The following is a 26,744-nucleotide window of genomic DNA, read 5'->3' as shown; positions in this document are numbered from 1 at the left end:
AGCACTTTTAATATGTTACGTTAGCCTTTTGGACCTTGATGATAATATTACATTTTTCAGTTCATCAAAGATGAAATTACTGATCAATTAATGAGACGAATAATCAACATGTGCTGAGTAGTGTTTTTTTTGTTGCAGCTCTAATGGATACTCTAAATAACACAAGTGATGCATTACACATTTAAATGATCAGAATTACTTTTCTTTCAATCCAATCAAGGTATTTGATGATTTTTAATTTGCTCCTGAGTCGAGCGAAAAAATATTTTTGCCCCAAATAACATCTTGACTTCCTTTACAGAACAGTGTGGGATATAAATATTTTAATATTATGGAGTTGACAGCAAAGTGGAAAACAAGAACAAGGAAAATGTTGAAGTGAATGCACCTCGAACGTCCACGTTAATTGACGGTGAAAACAGAGTGAGGCTATAATAAGACCGTCCAGGATTAAAGACTACAATCCCCAGAGGATGAGGGATCAGCAGGCGGTCTGAGTGTAAACCTGTGGTACAGTAGGGGAGCTGCTCAGTTTGTTAATGGCCTCAGTGTGTTCCTGCTGTTATCTCACAGTGCACAGCACCCCGGGGCGATGTCTGTTCACACATTAAACACAACCATGCTGCTCTCCAAATCACACAACCAGCGGCTCCGCCTCCTTTTTTTTCCACGCTCAATATCTTCGCGAATTGCTCCATTCATAGAGCCACAAGTCAGAGTGTGTGTTTGTCTGTGTGTGATTACAGTATAAGGGAACTTTTTATTTATTTAACTATCAGCACATGAACAAAGGGAAACACTGTTGAGTCAAATCTGTATCAGGATCACTGGGCCTCCAGCTGCAGCACGCAGTGAAGAGAGGTCAATGACAAGGTTTTTGACATCCCTGAAGGGATCATTTAAAAGTGCAGTGTGACCTTTTGGTGGAAATATTGGCCAAATTGGAATATGATATTGATAAGAATATATTCATTGGTGTTTAATCACTTAAAAAGAACGTTTTTGATCTTGTTGCTGTTACATGATGGATGCAGCCAATGTGACATTACCCACTGGTTTCTCGACTGCTTATATAAAAAGCCTCGATTCAGAATACAGGCAGTGATGGTTTCCCAGGGTCAGAAGTTATGGGGATGTCAGGGTGGAGCCAAACATGAGCAAACACCAAGTTGTTCAAACTGCACAGTCTCTGCCTGTGGCTAAATTGTTTTTTAATTAGCTTGACTCTCTGGTGAAAGAGCGGCAGGTAAATGACATGTTACCTGGTAGCTTAAAATAACTAGTCCTATCATCACTGAATAAGCTGACAAGCAGAGCAGAGAAAACCTGCTATAAGGCTAAACTATGAATCATGTCTTCATATCTGCAGAGGGAGAAGGTGTTGGTGCACCTTCATGTTGCACGGTGTGTTTTTAAGGTTGTGCAATATGTACAGACCTACTAATGGATGGTTATAAAGCAAAAATATTTTAAAAAAACCTTTGCTAGTTTTGGGCCACCTAAGGTTTTCCAGCAAGTCAGGAATGGGAGGCTGAGTCAGTGTGTGTAACAATCTGCAGTCTCACCACTAGATGTCACTAAATCCTGCACACTTCTCAAGTGTGACTATTTTTTTTCTTTTCCAGGAAAAAAATGTAAAAATGGGACGAGGATGCTTAGTATAAGTTTATGTAAGAGAGAATTTAGGGAACTATTAAATGTCAGTAATATGGGTTAGGTGAAACTTTCAATCAGAAATGTAATTAAGAAAATATTTTAGGTAAAAGATTATTCATTCAAAATAATTCAGTGAGACTTCTTCTCTGATACAGGAGCCAAAGAAAGTACTGGAGCACACACATCACTTAAGGCAGATTTATTTAGCTCCATGCACTACTTTCTTTGGATCCTGTCTGAGAGAAGGAGTCAAATGAATTATTTTGAACATTTAAGGTGCTTTTGAGAGCACCGACTTCCATTTGTGGAGCGGCTGAAGTGCAAGAGTTTCTTTCTACCTTGGAAGTTTCAGAGATCACTCAAAAATATTATTCATGTTTATTAGGGGAAAAACCAACGTCTGACTTTTTAATGAATTATATGAGTTGGAGAGACAATTCAGAAATATGTAGCACGGTCAGTTTGTATCCAAAGCTAACATCTACCTTATAAACACTATTTCCATCCAGGGCTTCAAGTTTCTCATTTATCCCTCTGGGGAATGGTGCTCTTCCTGTTTGGCCCGTCAGTCAGTCAGTGCTCTGTTCTAAATAAAGAAAATAACAACGAATGGATTGTCTATTTAAGTACTGAGGTGATTCTGTTTGCAGGCTGGTTTTTGAATAATCCAGGACTCACACAAATCATAGTGCTGACCTGGCAGTGTTCCCCACCTTACTTCATGCAATTTCCCAGGTTATTTTCCATTTGGACAACAACAACACATAATGTTGCCGGGTTACGTCTAACCCTGGCTCAGGTTTTCATTGCTACCACACAAAGGTTTGTCCTGAATTTGTGAAGGTCTATTTGTCAGACAGCATTGAAGTTTTCACATGTTGTGCAGCAGCGTTATGTTAAAAACAACTTTTTGTAATGATGTGCAATAAACTACAGGAGTCAAATGATGTCCTACGACAGATTCATCTGACTGCCTTTGATTGAGAACGATCCAGTTTCCCACGCTCAATACATCAGCAGTCTGTTCTCTGCTGCTCAGCAGCCTTAAGCATTAGCATAGCCTCCTTATGAGCTACAAATACATACAAGACCATAAGTATGATAATGGATAGTTTCTTTATAGTTATTCTTAAGTCCGGAAACATCTGCCTAGGGATAGCTGTCAGACAAAGTGATAAACAGCACGCAGTAGGATGAGATTTCTTCTTAAGCGGGGTACACACTGCAAGACAATCAATAATACAATTCCCCCTTCCAACAATCTTAGGCCAAGTTCAGATTTTTGGATGGATTCTTACAATTATCTTCCCGGTCATTCCTGTGGTGGGAGATGTGTTAAGAGGGATCCGATCTGCTCAGAAGGACGTCGAGGTTGCCCCGATTTTAAATCCTAAGTATTAACCAGGTTTAATATTTATGAAAAGTTGTGTGGGGGGGAAAGTCTGAGGGCATCCCGAACACTCTGCAGGATTGTTATGTGAAGGAAACAAATAGCCAACTGGGAAGCAGGTTGACTGAATAAGGAAGCCAAACAACTGTGGAAAAAAAACTAATCTTACTCACCTCCAGCCCACTCTCACACCGTGTCCACTTCTTTATCTTAAGTTCTTTTCTTTGGGGTTAGAGTGTGCGCCCCATGTATGGAGGCCTTGGTCCTCCGGGCGGGCGGCCCAGGTTCGAGTCCCACCTGTGGCTCCTTTCCAGCATGTCATTCCCCGCTCTCTCTCTCCCTGATTTCTGACTCTATCCACTGTCCTATTTCTCCATTAAAGGCAGAAAAAGCACAAATATAAATCTTTGCAAATAAAAAAAGTTATTTTTCTTTGTGGATTTTCACTTAAAAGTAATCCATGTTTTTGAGGTGTTTGTACATCCAACTATCTCATGAAGTAGGTTCGTAGGACATCAAACTCTCACATTAAACAGAAAAATTCCCCCACTCACAACAATTCAATCCCTCTTAACCTTTGTCAAGTGTGTTCTCAAACAATTCCCCACCATGATCTTAAATAGACAAAGCTCCACGTACTGTGTGTTCTGTCCTCATCATCATCAGCAGTAACATGTACAGAGTCACTCATCCTGATATCCACATTTATATATGAAGGCAAAATCACAAATCAGAATACAACTTTGACTGGCATTAGAACAGACTAAATACATAAATCCACACAAACCAAAAGTCCTCACAGAGGTTTTAAGGTCATATTATGATGATGTAAGTTATGTTGAGGTGATGGAGTTTTTGGCTGTCCGGCTTTGTTGATGGTTGATGATTTTGTTAAATGCACCAGTTTGTTGTTTGACAATCCAATATATGATTAAGCGGTTCTTTCTAGTAAACTTGCTAGCACATAGCCACATGTATTCATAATAATGTCCACTGCAGATTTTGTGTATGTTGTCATGCAGGCTGCCCTCCACAGTGCCTCTGTACCCTTTAAGTGGGTCTGTTCCCCACGTTTAGCAAAAGCATGTCAGAGTTTCCCCCAAGGTTTATCAGTAAGGGGTGGTGGCCTGGTCTCCTGCAGCTATATATTTAAGCTATATATTTTTATATAACGTCATGCCACCCCTGGATATGTCAGGGGCCCCAATCAAAAAGTCTGTATTCGCTCATGCTTGTGAAACTAATGAGTGAACACAAATATCTTCAATTTCAAATATGAAATAATTTGTGCCTTCCTACTGGATTGGTGGGGGATTGCATTAGGTAGGGGAATGGTAGGGGGAACACTGCAGACATCACAACAAAGTCAAAGAAAGCTGCTAATTTAAATAAAGTAATGAATTTATGGTCAAACATTGTAAAAGTAGTTTCAAAACATTTTTTTTCCCATACTAAATTACCCGTATTGTATTTTGCTGGAATGACATTCACATCAGCAGGGTCAACTATTCTAGTCAGGAATGATACCACAGCAGTTCAGCAACAGTGAAGCCACTGAGCTTTGTCCACATCCTGTTTGAGAGGCTGGAAGAAGTTCCTGTGAAGGAAAGGTCACTGTCATGTTTGGCTTCGATCCAGCACAACCAGACACTCTTTCCCAAACCCCCGCAAGCTCTGAAACAATTAAACGATTATTCCACATGAGGGGATTCAGGACAAGTAATCCTTCTGCTAATTACCTGCATCTAAAAGTGTAAAAACTGAAATCCTTAAAGACCAAGAACACTGTAGAAACGTCTCATAGTGACTTAGCCCTTCATAAAGGATCAAAAATCAACGATTGTTTCTGAAAAGTTAACTTTGTCTCTCAGTGTTGGCTCACATAGTTTCTGGTCTGTGTGCAAAGTGTTGACATGAAGACTGAGGTCTCTTGGCAAACTGCACATAGTAATGTGATAATGACAGTCAGGATGAGACTCATGATGTAATGGCATATTTCAAAGCAGTTTGTTGGGTTGAACGCAGGCCAGCGCTGGGCTGGAGTGCAGCCAGTAGCTCCACCAGAGCAGGCTGCTGCTCAGAGATCGAAGATTACCACATCGTCTATTTGCATTAGTTCCATCAGTGCTGTCGGAGCGTTGCCACACCTTCAAATAACTGCAAAGCGTTTTCCAGATCTGCTGCAGTCAGCTGAAGTCCTCATGAAGATACGTGTGTGTTTGCGTTTGTCTTCCTCCAGTCATTGAATAACCATGAGTCTGTGGTTTAAATTTAAGAGAGGAAGTGACTCTCTGAAACATGACAAGTGTGTTTGTCTGGTTGCTGCAGAGCTATAGTAAAAACAAAAAGATTTTTTTTCAGATAGTTTTGCAAATATAAAATAACTATAATATTATAAAGTAAAACAAAAGTCTTACTTTACCCCTCAGTTGGTGACCATGAGCACAAACTGGTCACTGAAATATACAAGGTCACTGTTTCTTACAATAGGCCCCACCCATCAGAATCTCGGACTGAAGGTTTTGATGTAAAATTGTATTGTGGGTAACTATGGCGATGGTTTTGACAAGTAGGAAGATCATGTAGAATAAAAAAGACCACATCTTTTTGTTCTGCTGTCTCAAATCATTTTAAAGTCGTGTAAACTTCATCAACATAAAATCACATGAATATTTTTCAACAAACTTTTGTAACCAAAGATCCTTACATTTTTGATTAATATGTCCATGGTTTTGTACGGTGGTTGTCAAGGGTCAATTGACAATGGACAAAACTATTTACATAAGGCAAACACTCTCAGAAAATTCAGAAAATGATGCAAATTCAAAAACACTCAAAAGTCTAACACAAATACAACCAAGGGAAGACTTGTTGCAAATGAGAAAAACATGCTGTGAGAAAATGAGACAATTGCAGTAACATCAAGCAAGCTGCGAATGATTTAATAATGTAAAATCCAAAACAAAAATACTGACCATCTGAATCGAGACAAATAGAGTGTTGTTTAAGGTGTGTTTGATGGGTTTGCACAATGTTAAAAGCGCATGAGCATTCCTATAAAAGGTCTCATGAACAAAAAAGAAAATGAAATCAATGAAGTGTTAGATAAATCAGAGTTCTGCAGTGCAGCTCAGACTCAGGGCGGGGCGGTGACAGGGAGCGTTTGCAGAGCAGCATGTTGGGTGCAGAGCTGCTGGCCCCACAGCAGCTCGCAGTCGCAGCTTGAACAGAGCGGCCTTTGTTAGCTGGGATGTTGGAGTCCTTGTGACCAGAGCTGCCACTCCCTTTTTGGACAGAGAGCCCGAGCCACCGGGGTGAGGGACGGGGGCACGGGGGGGGGGGGGGGGGGGCCTCAGGGTGCAGGACTTGTGGAGGTGGCAGACACCCTCCCCCCTGCACAGAGACAAGTGTCCCAGCTGGAGGCGTGAATGATCGATTACACAGCCTGTGCTCTGATTGGCCCTCTCTGATGTCGTTACCGTGACTGCACAAACACACGAGGAGGACGGAGGGGTGTGTTTGCAGGCAGGCTTCTGTTTTCATTGTTGCAACGGTGAATACTTCAACTAATGTTTTTGTTGAAGCAGAGCTGATGTTAAGAAGCAGAACGAGGGACAATAGAAACACTTAGATTCTGTCTCTGCTTTACAACATGAAGACCTGTTTTTGTTCAGAATACACATTGAGCCTTTCAATTCAAATAACTTTATTTATCCGTTAGGAACTTCATTTGTGTAAAAGAGCATCAGTGGCTCTATTAAAAGCATGATAAAAAGGTCATAAATAATTGTTATAAGCGGTTAAACGAGTGGTGTTAAAAATAAATAAGAAATAGATCATTTGTTCATGAGCCTGATGGATGTAGGAGCAGAGCTTGACATGGCTCAATTAGCCTTTCTTAGATTAAGAAAAATATATAATGAAGCCTGTAGAAACCATAGTTGTGTTTGTTGCATCTATTTGTCAATTTGTAATTCAGAAACCATGTACAGTAACATATTTAAATAAGGAAGAACTGCAGCACTTAACTTCTGCAGCTACTTACCAAGGTGCACTTTTCTGATGATTTACCTAAACCTAAACTGTGTTTAAAGATTCACTACCAAGTCCTACACAAGTTGAGCAGTTCAACAATTCAAAACGTTTGTGCTTAGAATTGCATATTTGCATCACTTTGTATCAGTCTTTTTTCTTTTAATCCTTCATTGTGAACTTTTAACATGAAAAACCTCTGCTGATCTGTCTCAGCTAGGTCAGCCCTAAAAGAATTGAGTGTGTTTTTACACTGTGTTCAGTTTTTATTTATTGGTATCTGTACGTGTGTGTGAGTGTGCAGATGGAGAAGGCCGGTGCAGCCAGTTTGAAAGACATTGCTCCGACGTGTGTTTCTTATCAAAATGCATCCTAAAAAGGCCAAGCAGAGGCTGCTGTGTAAACACGACAGGTTGGAAGTGTTTTTCTGGAGCGCGTGCCGATCCACTGCTTTTATATGACACTTCCCCAAAGTGAGCTTCATCAAATGGACTTAATGCTGCATCTAATCGAGCTGAATCGGATACTCACTCTCATGTAAGCTTATCTTTATAGGCAGCTGTAAAAAGCCCAGACCGGTCTAAACGTGTTCAGCTGTCTGCTTCCCACAGTTTGTCCTGATGATCTATGCTATAAAAGTAGTTTAAATAACTGATTGTCTTTTTGTTTCCCAGAGCGACCGTCTCCTGATCAAAGGGGGGAAGATCGTGAACGATGACCAGTCCTTCTGTGCTGACATTTACATGGAGGATGGAGTCATCAAGTGAGTTCACTGCTTGTTCCTGAAGCCACTTATATAAAAACACCAGTTTCAGTGTTTTTAAAGGTACCACCGATCCATTCAGCCCTGTAATACACACTATTGGATAGATAGATAGAGGGATATATAGATAGATAATACACATGTAATATATTACACAATAGGAAAAAGGATAAGCTATAGAAGTGTCTCGAGATAACACTTGTTGACACTATACAAATAAAGATTGATTGATTGATAAAATAAAATACATGATATTGCATGCAACACAACCTAACAGATGTTCATTGATAGGATATATTAGTAGTATATATTAATAGTACTAAAAATATATAAAACATCAGAATCAGAAATACTTTATTCATCAACAGGGGGAAATCCAGTCATAACAGTTTCTCTTACACACAATGTAGCAGCAGAAATAAAGTGATATAAATATAAATATGAATAAACTAAGGAGTGTATATACGAGAAAAAGTCAAATGTAGTATTCAAGGCAGATATACAAGAAGCAAAGTGAGCTGTTGATATTTAGTCCAGTTCAGTGTCTGCTTGTTTAGTGTTGATGTGTTCTAAAGTCTGATTGAGAAAGTAAAAGACCTCCTGTGTCTTTCTTTTGAACAGTGGGGTTTATTAAGTTGCTCTTCAGACTATCTCAGTGTGTCGTGTAAAGGGTGGGAGACCCTTTTTTAACCCCCTTTTTTAATTTTACAAACTATTAGGAAAATACCCTAAACATCTGTCACGCTCAGATTGTTGAAGTAAGATGTGTTGTCAGACAATCAGCTGCTAGATCTGTTGACAGCTAACAAACTCAGTAAGAACACATTTTACATATTTGACCTTGAACAACACAGTCACCCAATAGATGGACATTTAAAGGCTTTATATGTGATTTTTCACTCTTAAATATAATAGAAATCAAGTATATCCTCTGAAAATAACTCTGTGAGTCATGACTGTCTACAATGGGTGTAACACCCGAGTCCCACTGTCTGTGAAGTTTTCAGAGTCCTATCTTCAGTTTGTTTACATCGGCGGGACAGCCGGCTGACTCCTCCCCTTGTGTATAAAAGTTGTTTAATTGAGGGACTAGAGAAAAGAAGAATAACATACTGTACTCACTGCTTAACTGTGTTTCTAGATCACGCTCATTTCAGGTAAATTTACATGCAGTGTGAAGATACCAGCATAATAAAGATCACTAGCATTAGCATGCTAACACAACAATGCACCACTAGTTGTTTTGGTTTCATGCTGGTGCTCAAGCGCGACATCTACTGGATCAAAAAAATCACATATAAAAACTTTAAAAAGAAGTCCAGTAGTAATTATAATAAATCTATTACACATAAGTAAGAATATAGAGCCTTTAAACAAAGTTTTTTAAATAAAAAATATGGCAGGAGAAAATATATACTCATTATGGATTAACACAACAACAGAGATGATTTAGAGTTATTTGGTTGTAGTTTAGTTGTGAAATTGCAAATTTTTGCAAAATTCATGTTCATTTGGTTCATTTTAGATTTGTTGTTTTTGTAGTTTTCTGTTCTGTGTTTAACTACTTATTTTCTTTTCCTCAGACAAATTGGGGAAAATCTCATTGTTCCCGGAGGGGTAAAAACCATCGATGCCCACGGCCGCATGTTGTTGCCGGGTGGCCTCGACGTGCACACGCGGTTCCAGATGCCGGATCGAGGCATGACGTCTGCTGATGACTTCTACCAGGGGACCAAGGCCGCTTTAGCCGGAGGAACCACCATGATCAGTAAGTCAGCAGCGGAACGCTCGCTGTGTTTGTGTGTTCACATTTCTCATTCCTTTGGAGACTCTACGCAGACTGAATTATCTCAGTGTCTTTCCCTGAGATTGCTGTGATTGTTGATTCACTGATTGGCTTTAATTGAAATATCTAAATGAACAGACAGTACGCCAGGTCTGTTTATGCTCGAGCCAAAATATTAAAACCGTCCATCTGTTGTGAAGACTCATGAGCCACAGTATTAAGACTCAGCCAGGAAGTCAATTAACTTTCCCTTTTGAGAAAAAAATACTGCAGACTGTATTTTCTGCTTTGGGAGGAACTTACATAATGTTTTATATACATCTCTGAGGTGTGTTTTCTGCTGTCTGAGGTCGACTCGTCCGTCATGGGTTTTAGGTTACAGTCTAAAGTCAGGTTTCTCAGGTTAGCTAAACTCTAAACCATTTTACAAAAACTGGAGTTTCAGCATTTGTGCACAACTTAGCATCTGCTTCTATAGAAACTACCAAACCTCTCTGGATGTTTTCTCTTAAATACTTATTCACACAATTTTATAGGGTATGTATCTCTCTATAAATATCCATGTGTTTGCTGTGGTCTTGTACTAATTCATGCAACAGTTAGAAGATTTGGGTTCTCATAGTGAGGACCATTTTGTATCCAGTTTCTAAAGACTAAAGAGAATAATACTCACTGAATGACTTAGATCTTAAATCCTTGTATCGTAAATCGTTAAGGCTAAATCTAAAGATATTTTGTTAAACTGAAAGAGGTTTGATTGAATAAATCTATTTTCTCTTAATACCTAACCCTCAAAGTTTAGTTACATTTTATAGCCGTCTATAGCTTAGAGATAGAAGACTGTAAAAAAAAAAAAAGGTAATTGAAGCTAAATCCTGTTTGGCTCTGGGCCGTCCCTCTGCTGACTTTGCAGATGAAGTTTCTCTCCCTCGCAGTAGAACAAACACTCCCTGATGACTCTAATGTTGTCGTCAGCGTGGGTATAATGCTGACTGTTGCAGGGTCACACAGGTCTGGAACCTTAATGTATGGCGGTGGACACATTTGAACGGAATTTGAAAGAAGTTTAGAAACCGTCTGAAAGGGGACGGATGATAACAATCTGGATGTTGTTGTTGGACGTGTTAAAAATCTGCTTTGCTTATGTTTAAGCTGTATGTCCCATGTGGTCTAGACTGAGTCTGAGTCTAGGTGTGCCCCTAAAAGTTGCCTGTCCGAACACAGAGACTACTTCAGTGATCAGAGACTAAAAAACCCCAAAAACATGTCATTAAATCAAGCAAAAACATCCAAACCCCTAGATGTTTCAGCATGTTGAATAAGAGAATTTAAAATCTGATCAGTCCACATGCATTTATAAGAACTCATCTTGTGGTCCGGGAAAGTATGATGGTCATCATTAACAATGTTCTGACAACTTATTTAAAAGTATTGTTGATCAAATTGAATGAACATAATTGGAAAAACAATGGACACATGTTGTCACTTGACTTCCATGAAGCACAACTCTGACAAAGCAGAAATTATATCCACTAATACAAGTTTACAAAATGTGAAAAACAGACATCTTAAGCCCATATCGTGAATGTTAAACTGTGAGGTGAAAACCATGAGCAGATGGTGGATGTAAAGAGTCAGTAGTCATGCATCTGGTAACTTTCTGAGACCAATAGGAGGCTTCCAGCTGTGATAACATCTGTCAAACAACATAACAACATAATGAGCCTCTATTATAGATAACATCACAACAGGGTCAGGTCCAGTGTGTTGGTGGGGTTTAACGGTACATGTTTGTGTCGTGTGTGTTTTTATCTAGTTGACCACGTGATCCCTGAGCCTGGCGTCAGCCTCATCTCGGCCTTCGAGCAGTGGCGCGAATGGGCCGACAGCAAGTCCTGCTGTGACTACTCGCTGCACGTCGACATCACTGAGTGGCACAAAGGCATCCAGGAGGAGATGGAGGCGCTGGTGAAGGATCATGGTACAACCACACACAACATAAAGCCACATATATGACACTGATATTCTGTTTTTTAATCTTCTTTTTAACCTTTTTACTCACTTCTTTAACACTCTGACATTTTGTGTTTTAGGTGTCAACTCCTTCCTGGTCTACCTGGCTTATAAAGACGTGTTCCAGCTCACTGACGCTCAGGTCAGATTTGCTCTCTTGTCTCGATTCTCTGTCATGTCATTAGACAAATATTTCAATCAGGATAGACTTAGTTAAGGGTCAACAATTATTTATTTAACAGTTTAGGAAAAGATAAATATGCAATGTCTTGATGACTGAGGGGTAGTGAGGCTGACAGCAGGACAGGATACCCCCCCTGATGGAGTCTAGACACTGGTGGTGAATCACAGCATGGAAGAATGCAGGATGTGATGAGGAGTGGGTTTCGGAGGTTGTATCTGAGGAGGGTCGTAGTGATCGCACTGAAATGACAGACTGACTGCTGAAGGGAGGAGAACAGATTTTGGGGTATTTTGACAGCAGCAGGATGATTGGTTGAGAGTGGTTGTGGCAGAATCTGGGTGGTTTAGTACTTAAAGAGTAAAAGCCCCTAATCAGCTGATCATCAGAGCAGTGGAAGAGAGGGAGTGGCTAAGATGAATGAAGGAAAAATAATGAATGTGTGAGAGAAGATAAAAAAAGTCTTCCTGAGCTCCACTAGATTTGAAAGAGAAATATATTTTCTCAATGCAATTTCAGTTCAAAGGTTTGATTGCCATAAAAGTTTCAGGAACAATTTCACCAAAGCCTGGAAGTACGAAGTGATCTTTTATTTGGACATTACACAAAAACAGGGTTGAAGCATTTTCAACATTAATTATGTTAAATCAAAATCAAAGTTAGTTCTCCTTGTTTTATTAAGGTGGAAACCTGGAGGTAGGGGTCATATTAGGGCGCAATGTTCCAATCCCATCCAATCCAATTAAGATTGTATTTATAAAGAGCATTTCAAAAACAACGCCGTCCAATTAAACAATGACAGCAACTTAAAAGACAAAACGATAACTAAATTAAAGCAATAGGTCCATAAGGAAAAGAAAGGTACTGAGCTTAAAATACAAGAAATAAGAATATTAAAAGCAGACTGTGTAAGAGGCAGCCGAGCATGCAGAGGAAACACCCTGCAGAGTTCAGGGAAGCCTCTGAAGTGTCATTACAAACATTCTCACTGGACTCACTGAGATGCATCCTCTGCCACACTGAATCTAATTCAACTTGGATGATCCTCTAACACAACACTCGCTGCTTTGAATTAATCCACATCAGATGCTTTAATTGTTGTTAGCAACGTGATCAACTGTGAGATATGAGTCATGACAGCACAGGAAGGAATCAGCAGACAGTCATCAAGCTGTTTGCAGTGGAAGAGATAGAAGGAGTTTCCAAATGAACAGATGCAAGCTCAGCAAGACCGCTCGTAAAGCTAAAGATGTGTCGCTCATATACCTGCATCACATTTGATTTTATTATTCTAGCAACATTTGGATCTGAAATGTTAAGTAAAAACTTGAGCATTATTATCATTATTATTATTATTTTTCTGAATTCATATGATAAATTCATGTTATTGTAGTTGTTTTTTTAAGTTAAGTCTATCTCTTTTTATTATTATTATTATTTCCTTTCATGTATAAACATGTATATGTGCAAGAGTGTAAGGGCATGTAAATTTACATATATTTAGGTTTGTTTTAGTTTCTTTTTTAAATTATTATTGTTTTTTTATTATTTATTTGTTTTCTATTTTATTCTCTAATTCTTTATGTTTAGTCGAATATACTGTCTGGTTACTTGGGGTGGGGTGGGGGGCTACTGTGTGGGGTATTGTGTGTTGTATTGAAATTTTCAATAAAAAGTATAAAAATAAAAAATAAAAAAAACTTAAGCAAGCCAGCAAAGAGAAGTATTTCCTAAAAAAACATCATAATATTTTAGATGTGATATCACAGCTGTGATTTTGGCTCCTGCTCTCAGTGAGAGTCACACTGTGAGTCTGTTTGTCTTGGCGAGACGTCATTTCACACTGATTGTCCGAGTGTGACTCTTGGGGGAGAGTTGATGGATAACGGAGGCCACATCTCCATCCAAGTCTTTTAGTGACTCATGGTTTTACCACGATTTAATTACACATGAAAGCTGTGTAGAAACAGATCTGTGTTGCTCTCTGCACCTGTGTGAGAGGAATTCTCCCAGGCCTTTGCAACTCAGAGTTCATGTTCTCCCCGGTCAAACTTTTACAGCTCTATGTTGTTGTTCCTTTGGCTGATTGGAGGTGATGACTCACTCAAGACATCAGGTTTTTCCTTCTGAGTATGAAGTTATCAAGCAGCCGGATAAACACTCTGGGAAAATCAAGGTCATTGTTTCATTTCACCACATCACTAATTAAAGTCATCAAGGTAAAAGTTATCATCTGTTATCTGCAGATCATGTTTGTGATATAACTGGAGTTAGAATATTTATCTGGCAGGTTTAATTATGACTGTGGTTTATTGTAAACCCTCTCTGGTTCCAGCTCTTTTCTCTGATAAATATTACTGTCAATTTAAATGTAGAAAACAAGCAGAACATTAAGATTTCATCTAGGGAATAAAGATATGTTCCCCAAGCAAGAGAGCCAAGGACCATTTTGTAAAGTCCATTTACAGACGCAGCTAGACTGAATATTCTCAAGCCTAACTCAGTAGGTTTTCATTCTTACGACCTCTTGACCATAATCACCTTTAAATGAACTTTACTTTGTACAAAACTGGTTGATACATAAAATGTCATGGTCAAAGTTTCATTTGTGCATCTGCGATTTTTAAATGTATCTTCTCCTTTCCTTCAGGTGTACGAGGTGTTCAGTGTGATCCGGGATTTGGGAGCCATTGCTCAGGTGCACGCAGAGAACGGAGACATTGTGGCTGAGGTAAAACAAAAGACTCTGAATAGAGTTGTGATTTTTTTTGCTGGATGTTGACCTTTAAATAAATCTCTAGTGTCTCTGAAGATGCTGCTCACTCCCAACACTTGGCTGGCCATGTTTGACATCTGCACATAACTCATTTCCAGTTTTCCTTTTCTTTTCTGCTGTGTGTTTTTAGGAGCAGCGCAGGATCCTGGAGCAAGGGATCTCTGGGCCTGAGGGACATGTGTTGAGCCGTCCTGAGGAGGTGAGAAAGACTTTTAGCCCAAAGCACTCTAACTGACTCACCAGTTTTTATTTGTGACACCATGTCCAAATTGTTTTGACAGTGGTCATTTTTCCTAACTTCACAACCTGTTGGGTTGTTTGACAGTTTATCAATGAAGCTTCACATGTTTATGTAAAAAATCCCATTTTGAAATCCTAGAACCATTACTAACTAGAGTACATCCTTCAGATAAATCACTGTCGTTACTCACCAATAATATCCAGATCTGGCAGCAACGCAGTGCATGAAATTTGAAGAATGACTTACAGGAGCTTCTTTTGTAACTAAAGCTTCTCAGGCAAAAAAAAACGTATAAAATACGGGCAAAACTTTCCAAAAGGATTTACAAGTAAGACGACAGCGTTCTCTCTTCTTGGATCATGATGTTAGTGCTTGTCATTGAAAAATCATAATCCCACCATCTCATTTTTCAGATAAATTGCCAAGGATTACTTAAGTAGTTTACCTTATTATTTGTTGCTATGGATAAAAAACAGAAAGAAAATAAAGCATACTTTGATATTGTGGGAGCTGATTTTTTTTCTGATTTTTTTGCCAAGATTTAAATTAAGAAGATCGATTGGCGTGTCTGTATCATAAAGAAAGCTACAGCCAGCAGTGGGTTAGCTTCGCTGAGAACGCAGATTGGAAAGGGGGCAAATAACGAGCCTGGGCCAATCAGATGGGACAAATACATTATACCTACCAGCTCTCGTAATACTCACCAGATAACATATGCAGTTGTATACATTTTCTAATCAGTGCAAAGACCCTAAGATTAAAAAAAACAACTTTGTTTCAAGTATTTAGATTAAACTAAGGTAACCAAACATATAAGAGTGTTCCTGCCAATAATTCTTAACGTTTAAGCATCAAGTATGAATCTGATTTGTGAAGAATCTTCCTAAAGTATTATGGTTGACCTTTTTAAAAATTATTTTCAAGTCACTTTGACTGTCTACATTTAACTGCATCTATGATTTGAGTTGGGCTGCACAGTGGTGCAGTGGTTACTGCTGTTGCCTCATAGTTAGAAGGTTTCTGGTTCCAGTTCCCTTCGGACAGGAGTCTCTCTGTGTGAAGTTTGCATGTTCTTCCCGTGCATGCGTGGGTTGGCTTCCTCCCACAGTCCAAAGACATGCTCGTTAGGTCTATTGGTGACTCTGTATTCTCGTAGGTGTGAATGTGAGTGTGGCTGGTTGTTCTGTCTCTGTATGTCAGGACTGTGTTTGACTGGCAACCAGTCCAGGGTGTACGCCGCCTCTTACCCAATGGCAGCTGGGATTGGCTTCAGCATCCTGCAGTGCAACCCTGAATGGGAAAAGCAGTGTACCGTAGATAATAGATGGATGATTTAAGTTTTAGTTGTCAAGGTTACTATGGTAAGGAAGAATGGGGAAATGATGGGGAAAAAACATAAAGTAGGGCGTTGAGATAAATGCAGAAGAAGAAACTAATGTCATTCCTGCATCTTCACACTTTGGTCAATCATCCATTCTTCTCTTTCTCCAGGTGGAGGCGGAGGCCGTTAACCGCTCTGTGACCGTGGCCAATCAGACCAACTGCCCACTCTACATTACCAAGGTGATGAGCAAGAGCGCTGCTGATGTCATCGCTCAGGCTAGGAAGAAAGGTGAGACTCCTCCTGATTATCCTGATTCATTTGTTAATTTATTACAATATAATGCCTGTTCCAAAAACTCTTTTGACACAGACTTGAGTCCCTATTTTTAGTTATAAAAATACTTTTGATTTTTATTACTATATAGAGCTAGAAACATAGCAGCTACATTACCTGCATGTATCAGAGCATGTTGTGTTATAATGGATTTAATTTCCAGGAACTGTGGTCTATGGAGAGCCAATCACTGCAAGCCTGGGAACAGACGGTTCTCACTATTGGAGCAAGAACTGGGCTAAAGCCGCTGCCTACGTCACGTCCCCTCCCCTGAGCCCCGACCCGACCACGCCCGACTATCTCAACTCCCTGCTCTCCTGGTAAGAACGTCTAACCTCTGAAAAAATCCAAATGAAAACTTTTCTATCATGATAAGTAACCACTAAGCCCCTTCTTTCTGTAGCGGTGACCTTCAGGTGACAGGAAGCGCACACTGTCCCTTTAACACGGCCCAGCGTGCTGTTGGCAAAGACGACTTTAGCTTGATTCCTGAAGGCGTCAACGGCACTGAGGAGAGGATGTCCATCATCTGGGACAAGTGTGTGGTACGTACACTTACACTTTAATGTTTCATATGAGGCATCATGTGATATGGATTCAATCATCCATGGACAGTGACCTCTGTGCTGCTCTCACTCTAAGCTCTGATTTGTTCCAGGTGACAGGTAAGATGGATGAAAACCAGTTTGTGGCAGTGACCAGCACCAACGCCGCCAAAATCTTCAACCTTTACCCCCGTAAGGGTCGTATCGCTGTGGGTTCAGACGCTGACCTGGTGCTGTGGGACCCTGACATCACAAAGATAATCTCTGCCAAGAGCCACAACTCGGTACAAACTTAACATGATTATACATTAGATGTGTGTTTGCTATGCATGTAATAGTATGACCTTTAAGGGAAACCAAAGTCAGTGTGTTTATTCTAATTCAACATATTGGTGGCTTTAAATGTTAGGTAGAGTAATGCATATGGTTGGTGTAAATGAACACCATTTTGGCTCTCACAATCGATCAATATCTGAAATTAAAATAGCTGCAGTGCATATCAGAACATGCTTCATATTCTAAAGTTGCAAATATTGGCCAAAGTTTATAAGAACAATAAAAAAGGGAGAATAAAAAAACAGTTTTACAACAATCAAAAACCAAAAAAAGAGACTGTATTGTTTTAAGAAGTTTTTAAAGATAGCTGAGCCAAACCATATAGATAAACCTGGAAGCCATGCAACTTAAATTTAGGTTAAAAGTTATTTTTAATGTCTCTAATATATCAAGTAAGCTTGTGATTCTAAACTAAACACATCATGGATACAACACAAATATTCCACTACTTTATAATAATGATAACAAATAGTACAGCAGTTTATGTAATGGAGCATCTGGTTTATTAGTCCACTTTTTGTTGTTTAACCGTCTGAATGTTGAACAGGGCGTGGGCCTCAAACAGCATCCAAGGAGTGATGTCATCCTTAAAATCTGCCAGGGTGCTGGAACACATCAATTCTGATTGTTAACAGGCAGATCACCGTGTGTGTGTGTGTGTGTGTGTGTGTGTGTGAAAGAGAGACTATTGCCTGTGTGTAAGTTCTTGGAATGCGTTTGCTTAAGCTGGTCATGTTCTTTGGTTTCCTTTATTCCGCTTAGTCAGAAAATGACGGATTTATGTTCATGGGGGAAACTGCTCCTTTAGAGTGTGTGTGTGTGTGTGTGTGTGTGTGTGTGTGTGTGTGTGTGTGTGTGTGTGTGTGTGTGTGTGTGTGTGTGTGTGTGTCTCAGGGTAGTCTGGCCTAGTGGTGATCTCATCTCAGGCATTTTGAGTCGACCAGATTGCCATGACCTCAGCTTAAGCTCCAGCAGCTTTTAGGAGAGGGTAGTCATTCGGCTTCCAAATTTGTCACATGGCAACGTCTGCTCACTAACTGTCCAAACACTCACACACTCACACACACACACCCTGACACCCAGACCACTACGACCTTTTCTATTCCTCGCTCTGACTTGAGGATTGAGGCCTCTGTGGGACTGTTTCACTGTGCCTGTAGCCTAGTGGTTAGTGTGTACACCCCATGTACGTAGGGTTTAGTTCTCCAAGCGGGTGGACTGGGTTCAAATCCAACCTGTGGCCCTTTTCCTGCATGTCATTCCCCACTCTCTCTCTCTCACCCCGATTTCTGACTCTATCAACTGTCCTATCACTAAATAAAGGCATAAAACTCCCCAAAATAGGAACCTAGTGGTTGGGACAAGCATCCCAATGTGTCACATGTACAGAGGCTGTAGTCCTCTAAGCGGATAGACCTGGTTTGAATCTGACCTGTGTCTCCTTTCCCACATGTCATTCCCGCAGTCAATTTCTGACTATCCACTGTCCTGTCTCTAAATAAAGGCATGAAAGCCCAACATTTAGCACAGAATCCAGTGAGACTCGAGGCTTTAATGATGAGAATGTGGTTGGCAAATCTCAAAATAAATGTTCCACCCTAAAAGCGTCTTGTTCATAACTACTGTAAAGGCTTCATCCACTACTTGTCGAATGTACAGTAGGATGAAATGAGACAGTGATGACAGTTTTACACCAACTTCACATTGTGTAGTCCTTAAAAACTCTTCTTTGATAATTGTTTCCATGCTATTCTTCTTAATGGGATGGCTCTAGAGAACACCTGGACGTAATATACCAGAGTTTTGAAAAACCATTCACCTGGACTCAAGGATGAACAGTTTAGATTGTGTCGGTGGAATGTCTTCGATCTCACATCCTTCTAATTCTCTTGCATGCAATATCTCAGAAACAGCTGCAGGAAATTTCACTACACCGGGTTAATGTTTATTTGTCTACCCTTCCAAAAGAACAATGCCACCTGTGATCGATTAGTTTACAGTCTCCTCTCGATCTACCCCTCACATACCTCTCGCTCTGTTGTCACAACAAGGATCATCTGACACTCACATGTCCTGCTGAGAAATGTAAGCCTGCAGTAGGTTAGGACATCATTTTGTTTTACGGCTAATGTATTCTTCCTTTGGTTAACTCTCATACTTTATATGTAAACCAAAATCTGGGCCATTTGCAGAGGCATACAACCGAGGCCAAATAGATCACTTTAAACTCTTTGTGAGGAAAATCAGTTAAGCTCCTTTCACAAGTGCACTTTAATCCATAAATGTTCTGGCAATTTGACACAGTGGAATCCTGTGTGAACACATGCAGAGAGTCCATCTCTATCAGCTAGTGCTGAGTGAGACTTTAACCAAACTGTGACCTAAAGCAGAAAACAGCATGAGGTACAAAAAAATGCTTTTTCAGATGAATCACTGTATCTCTGCTTTGAAGGTTTTTCTGTGATGATTTAATATATTGGCAACGGTGTTGGGAGATATGAGCAGTTGTTATAAAACATCACATGAGCACATCTGATGGCTGACAGACAAGAACTACACCATCTCTCATAATCAAGACACCACATGAAAATTGTGCACATTTTTTTTTTGTTAAAGGTTTATTTTGGGGCTTTTTATGTCTTTATTTTGAGATAGGATGGATAGAGTCAGAAATCAGGAAGAGAGAGAGTGGGGAATGAAATGGCGGAAAAGAGCCACAGGCTGGATTTGAACGTGGGCCGCCTGCTTAGAGGACTTTGGCCTCCCTACATGGGGCGTGTGAACTAACCACTACACTACCAGCATCCAAATTTTGCACTTATATTATATATATAAGTATAAGGCAAAATGCTGCTAAATTGAAAGAGATTGAATAACAACACAGCACCTCACTGAAACATACTTACAATGTAATATATATTAATGGATATGATTTATAATACATGATCCATAATTTAGTCTGAGTGATAATTTAGAAAATGTATTCTCATTCTTGAACAGACTTGGTATTGCATTTGTTATATGATAGATATTCAAAGAGAAAGCTACACCTTAAATAACTGAAAGCTAGCTTAGAAATGAAAGATTGATTTTAATTTAACATCTGGCTGCAGTACAGTGATGATACGTTGTATTATAGGCAGTATTTAACTCTGACGCCTAGTGTTTAAAATCGGTACTGCAATCAAAATTCAAAACAGAGAGGTCTGTCTCCCCCCGCCCCCTTCTCCCTATAGAGTCCTTGCACACAGGTTTTCATTGTGGAAGCTTCAGTGTTTATCCAGCTCTGCATCGGTCTTGAAACCTTTCTGTGTTGTAACCTCTCTCCATTTTTCAAAAACATCTTCAATATTTATCCTAGTTTTACCACAGATCTGGTCGTGAAGCTCTTAAGATAAATGCTGAAGCTTCCAACGTTGCAATATCTGTTGGTTTGCCATTTGCCGGGCAATCCTGGGGGCATCTGAAATGGCTGTGTGGGGGGGTGCCTTAAAACTGCTACCTTGTCTTGTTCAAACAAATCCAGAGCATTCAGGAGCAGAATCTAAAGTTAGAAGGAGGACATACTGGCTGCTGCTATCAGAGAAGCCAGCACTTAGACATAGCATGTTTCCTTAATGTCTGATCATATAGTAAGGTCATTTAATGATTTAATGCGGTAGATATCTTACATATTGCTCTTTTACTTGATAAATACATTTGTTTTGGTATGTATTCATTGGTGCTAGGCTTGCTAACATACTTTTCCCTTCTGTTATTTAATGGGACTGCTCTCCTCTACAGACTGTGGAGTACAACATCTTTGAAGGCACAGAGGTGCGTGGCGGGCCTCTTGTGGTGATCAGCCAGGGCAAGATCGTCTTGGAGGAAGGGACCCTCCACACCACTGAGGGCTCAGGACGCTTCATGGCCCGGAAACCTTTCCCTGACTACGTTTACAAGAGGATAAAAGCTCGCAGCAGGGTACAATACTGTTCTCATTTGATGTAGTTATGCACACTATGGAACCAAAATTAAATGAGTAATATTAATTTTTTAACTGTTGCATGCTGTTTCCTCAAATCCAGCTGGCTGAGCTAAGAGGTGTACCCAGAGGACTGTACGATGGTCCTGTCTGTGAGGTGTCAGTTACCCCAAAAACTTTGACTCCTTCCACCTCTGCCAAGACCTCACCTGCCAAGCAGCCCAACCAGCCTGTCCGTAACCTGCACCAGTCTGGATTCAGCCTATCTGGTCAGTGCAGATGACAACCTTTATTTTGCACATGCTTACTCTGGAAACTTGAAATGATTCATCAAATGTAAGGATTTGTCTGTCAACATGATAAAATGGTTCAAACCAAGGCTTACAAACACACATCATGAAATATAATGTGGACGCTTTATTCCTCTTCTCCTGTGACGGGCTACTACTTGATTCCACAGACATTCATAAATTGAGCTAAGGTTTGCTAAGGTCACTGTTAGCTTCACTTTGCACACAATTGCATAAAGAGCAGCATTCATGACTTCCTTTCCACACCAGCATTGAAGATTGACATTTTTGACCAAGTAAATTAATTTCATCAAACGCGCCGGAAAAAGAGATCCTCTCATGGCATACACACTTGAAATCAATGCAGAGTTCAACTTAGATCAAATCTGAAATAGGATTCCTCGTTTGTTACGTACCGTCTCTTTTCCGGGCACAGTTTTTTTAGTCATACACATAACAAGAACATGTTTTAAAGGTCTTCAAGGGTTAGTATCAAGCATTTGGTATATATAAGATATTTCAAATACAAAGGATCGAAATGGACTCAAATTGTCCCTTCTATCTCCTTTCACTATCCACTTTGCCTTAACCCTGGGGAAAATGTCATGAGGTGAAGGAAAGATGTTAGGAGAATTCATAAAGGATTTGTTTGTTGCTCTGATAATCCGACCACATTTCCACTAGGTGACGTCATTAAATGCGACGGGCCGGCGGAGGTTAATGACGTGGGTCTGCCGTGGTGAAACTACAACGTTCCGAAAATGGACTACAAAAAGATAATCTAAAAAACTTTCCCCTGTGCCTTCTTACCGGTGAAATAATCCTAATTACCACAAGGTTGGGATTGAAATAAAAACAATATAGACTACCAGGCTACAAGTAACAAAAGTGAAACCATCACCTTTCGTAAAGGATGGTCCAGTGTATCCTAAAGGAGGTTATAAAGGAAGCATTGACCCACCTTTCCTTAAATTTTAGAGAATTCGAACGGCTCTTATCATGGCCGCCACTTAAATGCTTCCGGGTCATTTCACTCAGTTAGAAACCTTCCTAAGCAAAAATGACAATTCGAACGCACCCTATGTGTCCTGTCAGGAGTTTTACAGACTTTTTTGCAAGGAGTTTAAGTTAAGTTAATAGTTAGTTGGGATTGATATTTCAATTGTTTTATGTGGTGCAAAATTGCTCTTGTATATTCTGATAGAGATGAATTTAAAAAAAAGTTGGTTATTAAAGCAACGGTGCAGAAACTAGCTTGTTTGTTCTGCAAGTAGGCTAACTAGCTTCTTTGACTACATGTAATTCAGACAACAGAATAGACAAAATGTCAGTTTCTGGGATGAACAAGACTAGATTCAGTAGCATAAATGACCCGTAATAGAGTAATGAATGCTAAACTGACGTAGCCAACCTTCTGTTTGATCCAACAGGTGCTCAGGCTGATGACAACATTCCTCGCAGGAACACCCAGCGCATCGTGGCACCACCTGGTGGCAGGGCGAACATCACCAGCCTGGGTTAGAGCTCCATCCTCAGCTGCAGAGGAGGGAAACAAAGCTTTGAGGAAGGACGTCCTGAAGGAGCTGAGAGGTCGAGAAACCCTGTAATGAGACCCTGGAGCCGAACTCTTCACAGCCCCTGGAACGGACATCTGTCAGCCTCGAACTTTCACCTCCTCCTTCGCAGCTTTTCCACACACCCACTCTCCTCTCCAAAACCTGATCTTAGAGGACACAGTTAGAAACAAAAAAAAACAACAACAAAAAAAAAAGGTCTGCCTCTTTTGATGGAAAAAGAGAAAAAAATGAAAACACTCCTTATTTGAGCACTTTTGATTATTTTGTTTTTTTATACTGTATTTTTTTCCCTGCCATGTGTACTTTTCATGTTTGTTTTACTGTTGTTTTATAGAGGGATCAAGTGAGACTAAACTGAATTATTACAGTTAAGAAAAGTGGATGATTTCCATGCAGAATGTCAGTTGTATTTCCAGTTTTTGTTTTCATCGTAGGAGTAATTTAAATGGAGCGTGGGTACAAAACGAGTATTGTTTTTCTTGCTTTTCATTAATAGGCCGAGCTGTCGGTCACCTGAGGTTAAACAGTCTCACACCTAATTCCTTTAACCAGAACTTCCTTCAAGCTGTTGGCTTTCTGTGACTGTAAGTTGCATTGAATTTGCTACACACGCCGATGTCACTTCATCTGTCACACACAGCTACCCAAATTACTAAAAGAAATGAATGGGCTTTAGATTTAAAAATATGTAACAAAACAGCAATCCTTCATAAGGGTTATAAACTCTCACTGCACTGGCTCTCATGTAATGTTTTCCCAACTGTGGCTGTGCAAAAGTACAAAAGTGAAAAACCATACTTCATATTTGGCAGCTGCCTTAGAGATGTGAGTCTCATAGAGCAGGAGGAGCTTTGGCAGGTATTTAACAGAGCATTTCATTGCTTTGCATCAGGGTACAGTCAAGCGGAGAGAATTGAAGGAAAGATCACAAGAGGAAGAGGAAGTTGTATTTGGTGTCATTTCAAACTGAACCTTTCCTTGCCTTATCTCTTAACGCCATCACATTAGAGACGTTTTTAGAAGTGCAAGAAAGGTGCCATAACTACGCAGCAGTCTTATTTTTTCCAGCTTCTTTTGCATTCCTGTGAGTCATAAAAAGGTCCAGCATTTTTTTTTGATTGACAGCTGCTGAAGCACCTGACAACCGCTCATCACCAAGCAGTGCATTTACACACAGAATGTTTCTCCTCCTCCACATGGGACTGTTTTATACTCATCTGAACTCCCTCTTTTCCTTTCTACTCTTTATGTGCCTGAAACCCACAGAAGTTGTACTGATAGTTAGATCTTTTCTTGTGTTATTGTTCTTTTTGAGGTAAGTGAAGGTTGTAAGATAAAAAGATGTAAAATAGCCAGGATTAACCGATTCAAAGGTGCCAGATTTTGCGATTTCGTGGGGTCTATTCTGTCGGTAGAGCCCCTGTAAAGACGAAAAAACGCTCGATATCTTGAAATGTTATAATGTTTTAGAGTTTTTAACTTGTTGTCAAACTGCTTTTTAGTGTCATTCTGTAACTAGGTGCCTAAGGGCTGAGCACTATTGATTTACGCTTGAAAGTAGACATGAGCTAATGTACTTCTGACTAGTGTTCAGTGTTGATGTGTGAGGGATGGGACACGCACGGCCGGCTCCTGTTCTGCACTATTTTCTGTTGTGGACGGGACGTCTCCCCCGGGCTGAGCCCTCATGAGCTCCGGTTCCTTTTTGAAGGATCTGGTTTTCATTAAGCCAAGCATCTGATTTCCTCTGTTAGTTCTTGTGTCAACAAGGTCTTGGCCACCAATCACCATATTTCTGCAGCCCCCCCCCCCCACAGCACAGAAAGGCTCACGCTAACACAGACTTAGCCAGGGGTCGGTTACATAAATGTACAGTAAGTCTGGGCTATATTTCAACCTGGCCTTGCATTCTTTAGACTTGTATGATGAGAAACAGCTCCTGCATAAATATTTTCACACATATTTTAAGTCAAAGGATTGTTAAAGACCCACTTCTTGTACTAGCATAAAGATAGCTTTAGCTTGTGTTAGCTGATGGAAATGCGTCGTTGTCACAAGGTTTAGGTTTGGCATTAAATGAATACTGGCTTAAAATTAGATCATAGTTAGAAGGTTTAGGGAGAAGAGTAAGCTACAGTATTTCTAGTCTACTCTTTATGTAACTGGCCCCTGGATGACTCACATATACATAGATACATATATAGAAATAAAAATTACCCAGCACCTTGTTCTCAAGCTTTTTTTCTCCCTCTGATTAACCTGGAAGCGTAGAAGGTGAACTCTGTCAGCGTAACAAATTGTACATGTATTTAAAGAATCCAAAGACAGAAATGTAACAAATGCATGTCTCGGAGGCGTTCAAAGATGAAACAGGATAGGAATGGGAAACTGGAACTTGACTAACATGGCAAATTACACACCACACAACAAGATTTTTGAAGTCATAAGTGAGGGATTAGATCCCTTTTGCCTGGGTGATGCTTCCGTCATCTCCCTTTTTTAACATTGTATTGATACTCCCAGCTCATTGGAGCTTCCCTCTCTTCTTCTACACACAATCTACACACTTCTCACTACTTTTACACTAACTTTGGGTGGGCATGTATACGGGTAAAGTCCACAGACACAGATAGGCAGCAGGCATAGCCCTCATGAGAGTAAAGGCATGCTTGTATATTCCTCCTCACTCCTTCCTTTCACTTTCCTTCTGTCCCTCCCTCCCTTTTGCTCTTTCTCATTTTCATTCATGCCCTCTCTCCCTTGCCCCCCCCACCCCCCTCTCTCTCTTCTGGCTCCTTTGTTGTTTCTTGCTGTTGCCATAGTGACAGACCCCTCCACTCTCGCAGGGTTCTGCTTTTTTGTTTGTCATGGCAACGCTTGTCAGATTGGATGTTGCTACTAGCAACCCATCCTGACCTGGCGCTATTAGCACACACACACACACACACACACACACACACACACACACACACACACACACACACACACACACACACACACACACACACACACACACACACACACACACACACACACACACACACACACACACACACACACACACACACACACACACACACACACACACACACACACACACACACACACACACACACACACACAGGTTTTTGTAATTATTCTATTTAATCCTGTGCTGAGTTGCTTAAAATTCAGAATCCTCTGCTGCTATGAAAAGAATCTATTAGCAGTGAGAGCACACAAACACATACACACATCACACACACCAAACCCGTTGCAAAAGAAATGAGTGGGATATAAAGAAGAGCTCCTTCTATCCTCGACGTGTCCCATGCCTCCCCAATCACTCAGACACACACTTATACTCCTGTAATGCTCTGTCAGCTTGGATGCTTTTTCTATGCCATATTATGCTAATGATATATGAGTGATATGTATGTACGCACCGTGCTGCAGACTGAGAGAAGCTTACTTCTGCTCTGAGGTTGCTGATGCTGATGTTGAACTCCGTCTTACCCCTCTGAGAACCTCTCGTCCCCCCACCCCTCCCCCCCCCCT

The 26,744-nt window shown here is 40.3% G+C and overlaps 1 protein-coding gene across 2 annotated transcripts in view; it reads left to right on the top strand.

The window, feature by feature from the left end:
* dpysl2b (dihydropyrimidinase like 2b) overlaps positions 1 to 26,274 on the top strand; it is a 32,454-nt gene extending 6,180 nt beyond the window's left edge. For both annotated transcript variants that reach the window (XM_020630566.3, XM_020630567.3), the window contains exons 2-14: positions 7,753 to 7,841; positions 9,425 to 9,609; positions 11,444 to 11,608; positions 11,721 to 11,782; positions 14,472 to 14,552; positions 14,728 to 14,796; positions 16,330 to 16,450; positions 16,659 to 16,815; positions 16,899 to 17,040; positions 17,154 to 17,324; positions 21,160 to 21,339; positions 21,444 to 21,609; positions 23,061 to 26,274. In XM_020630566.3, coding sequence (XP_020486222.1) covers positions 7,753 to 7,841; positions 9,425 to 9,609; positions 11,444 to 11,608; positions 11,721 to 11,782; positions 14,472 to 14,552; positions 14,728 to 14,796; positions 16,330 to 16,450; positions 16,659 to 16,815; positions 16,899 to 17,040; positions 17,154 to 17,324; positions 21,160 to 21,339; positions 21,444 to 21,609; positions 23,061 to 23,152 — 1,680 coding nt within the window. In that variant the 3' untranslated portion in view covers positions 23,153 to 26,274. The remainder of the gene's footprint in view (positions 1 to 7,752; positions 7,842 to 9,424; positions 9,610 to 11,443; positions 11,609 to 11,720; positions 11,783 to 14,471; positions 14,553 to 14,727; positions 14,797 to 16,329; positions 16,451 to 16,658; positions 16,816 to 16,898; positions 17,041 to 17,153; positions 17,325 to 21,159; positions 21,340 to 21,443; positions 21,610 to 23,060) is intronic.
* The last annotated feature ends 470 nt before the right edge of the window (positions 26,275 to 26,744 follow it).

The sequence above is a fragment of the Labrus bergylta genome, chromosome 17 (genome assembly GCF_963930695.1).
Source record: "Labrus bergylta chromosome 17, fLabBer1.1, whole genome shotgun sequence".
NCBI classification, from domain to species: domain Eukaryota; kingdom Metazoa; phylum Chordata; class Actinopteri; order Labriformes; family Labridae; genus Labrus; species Labrus bergylta.
The sequence above is the reverse complement of the archived record's forward strand: the minus strand, read 5'-3'. Positions and strand labels throughout refer to the sequence as shown.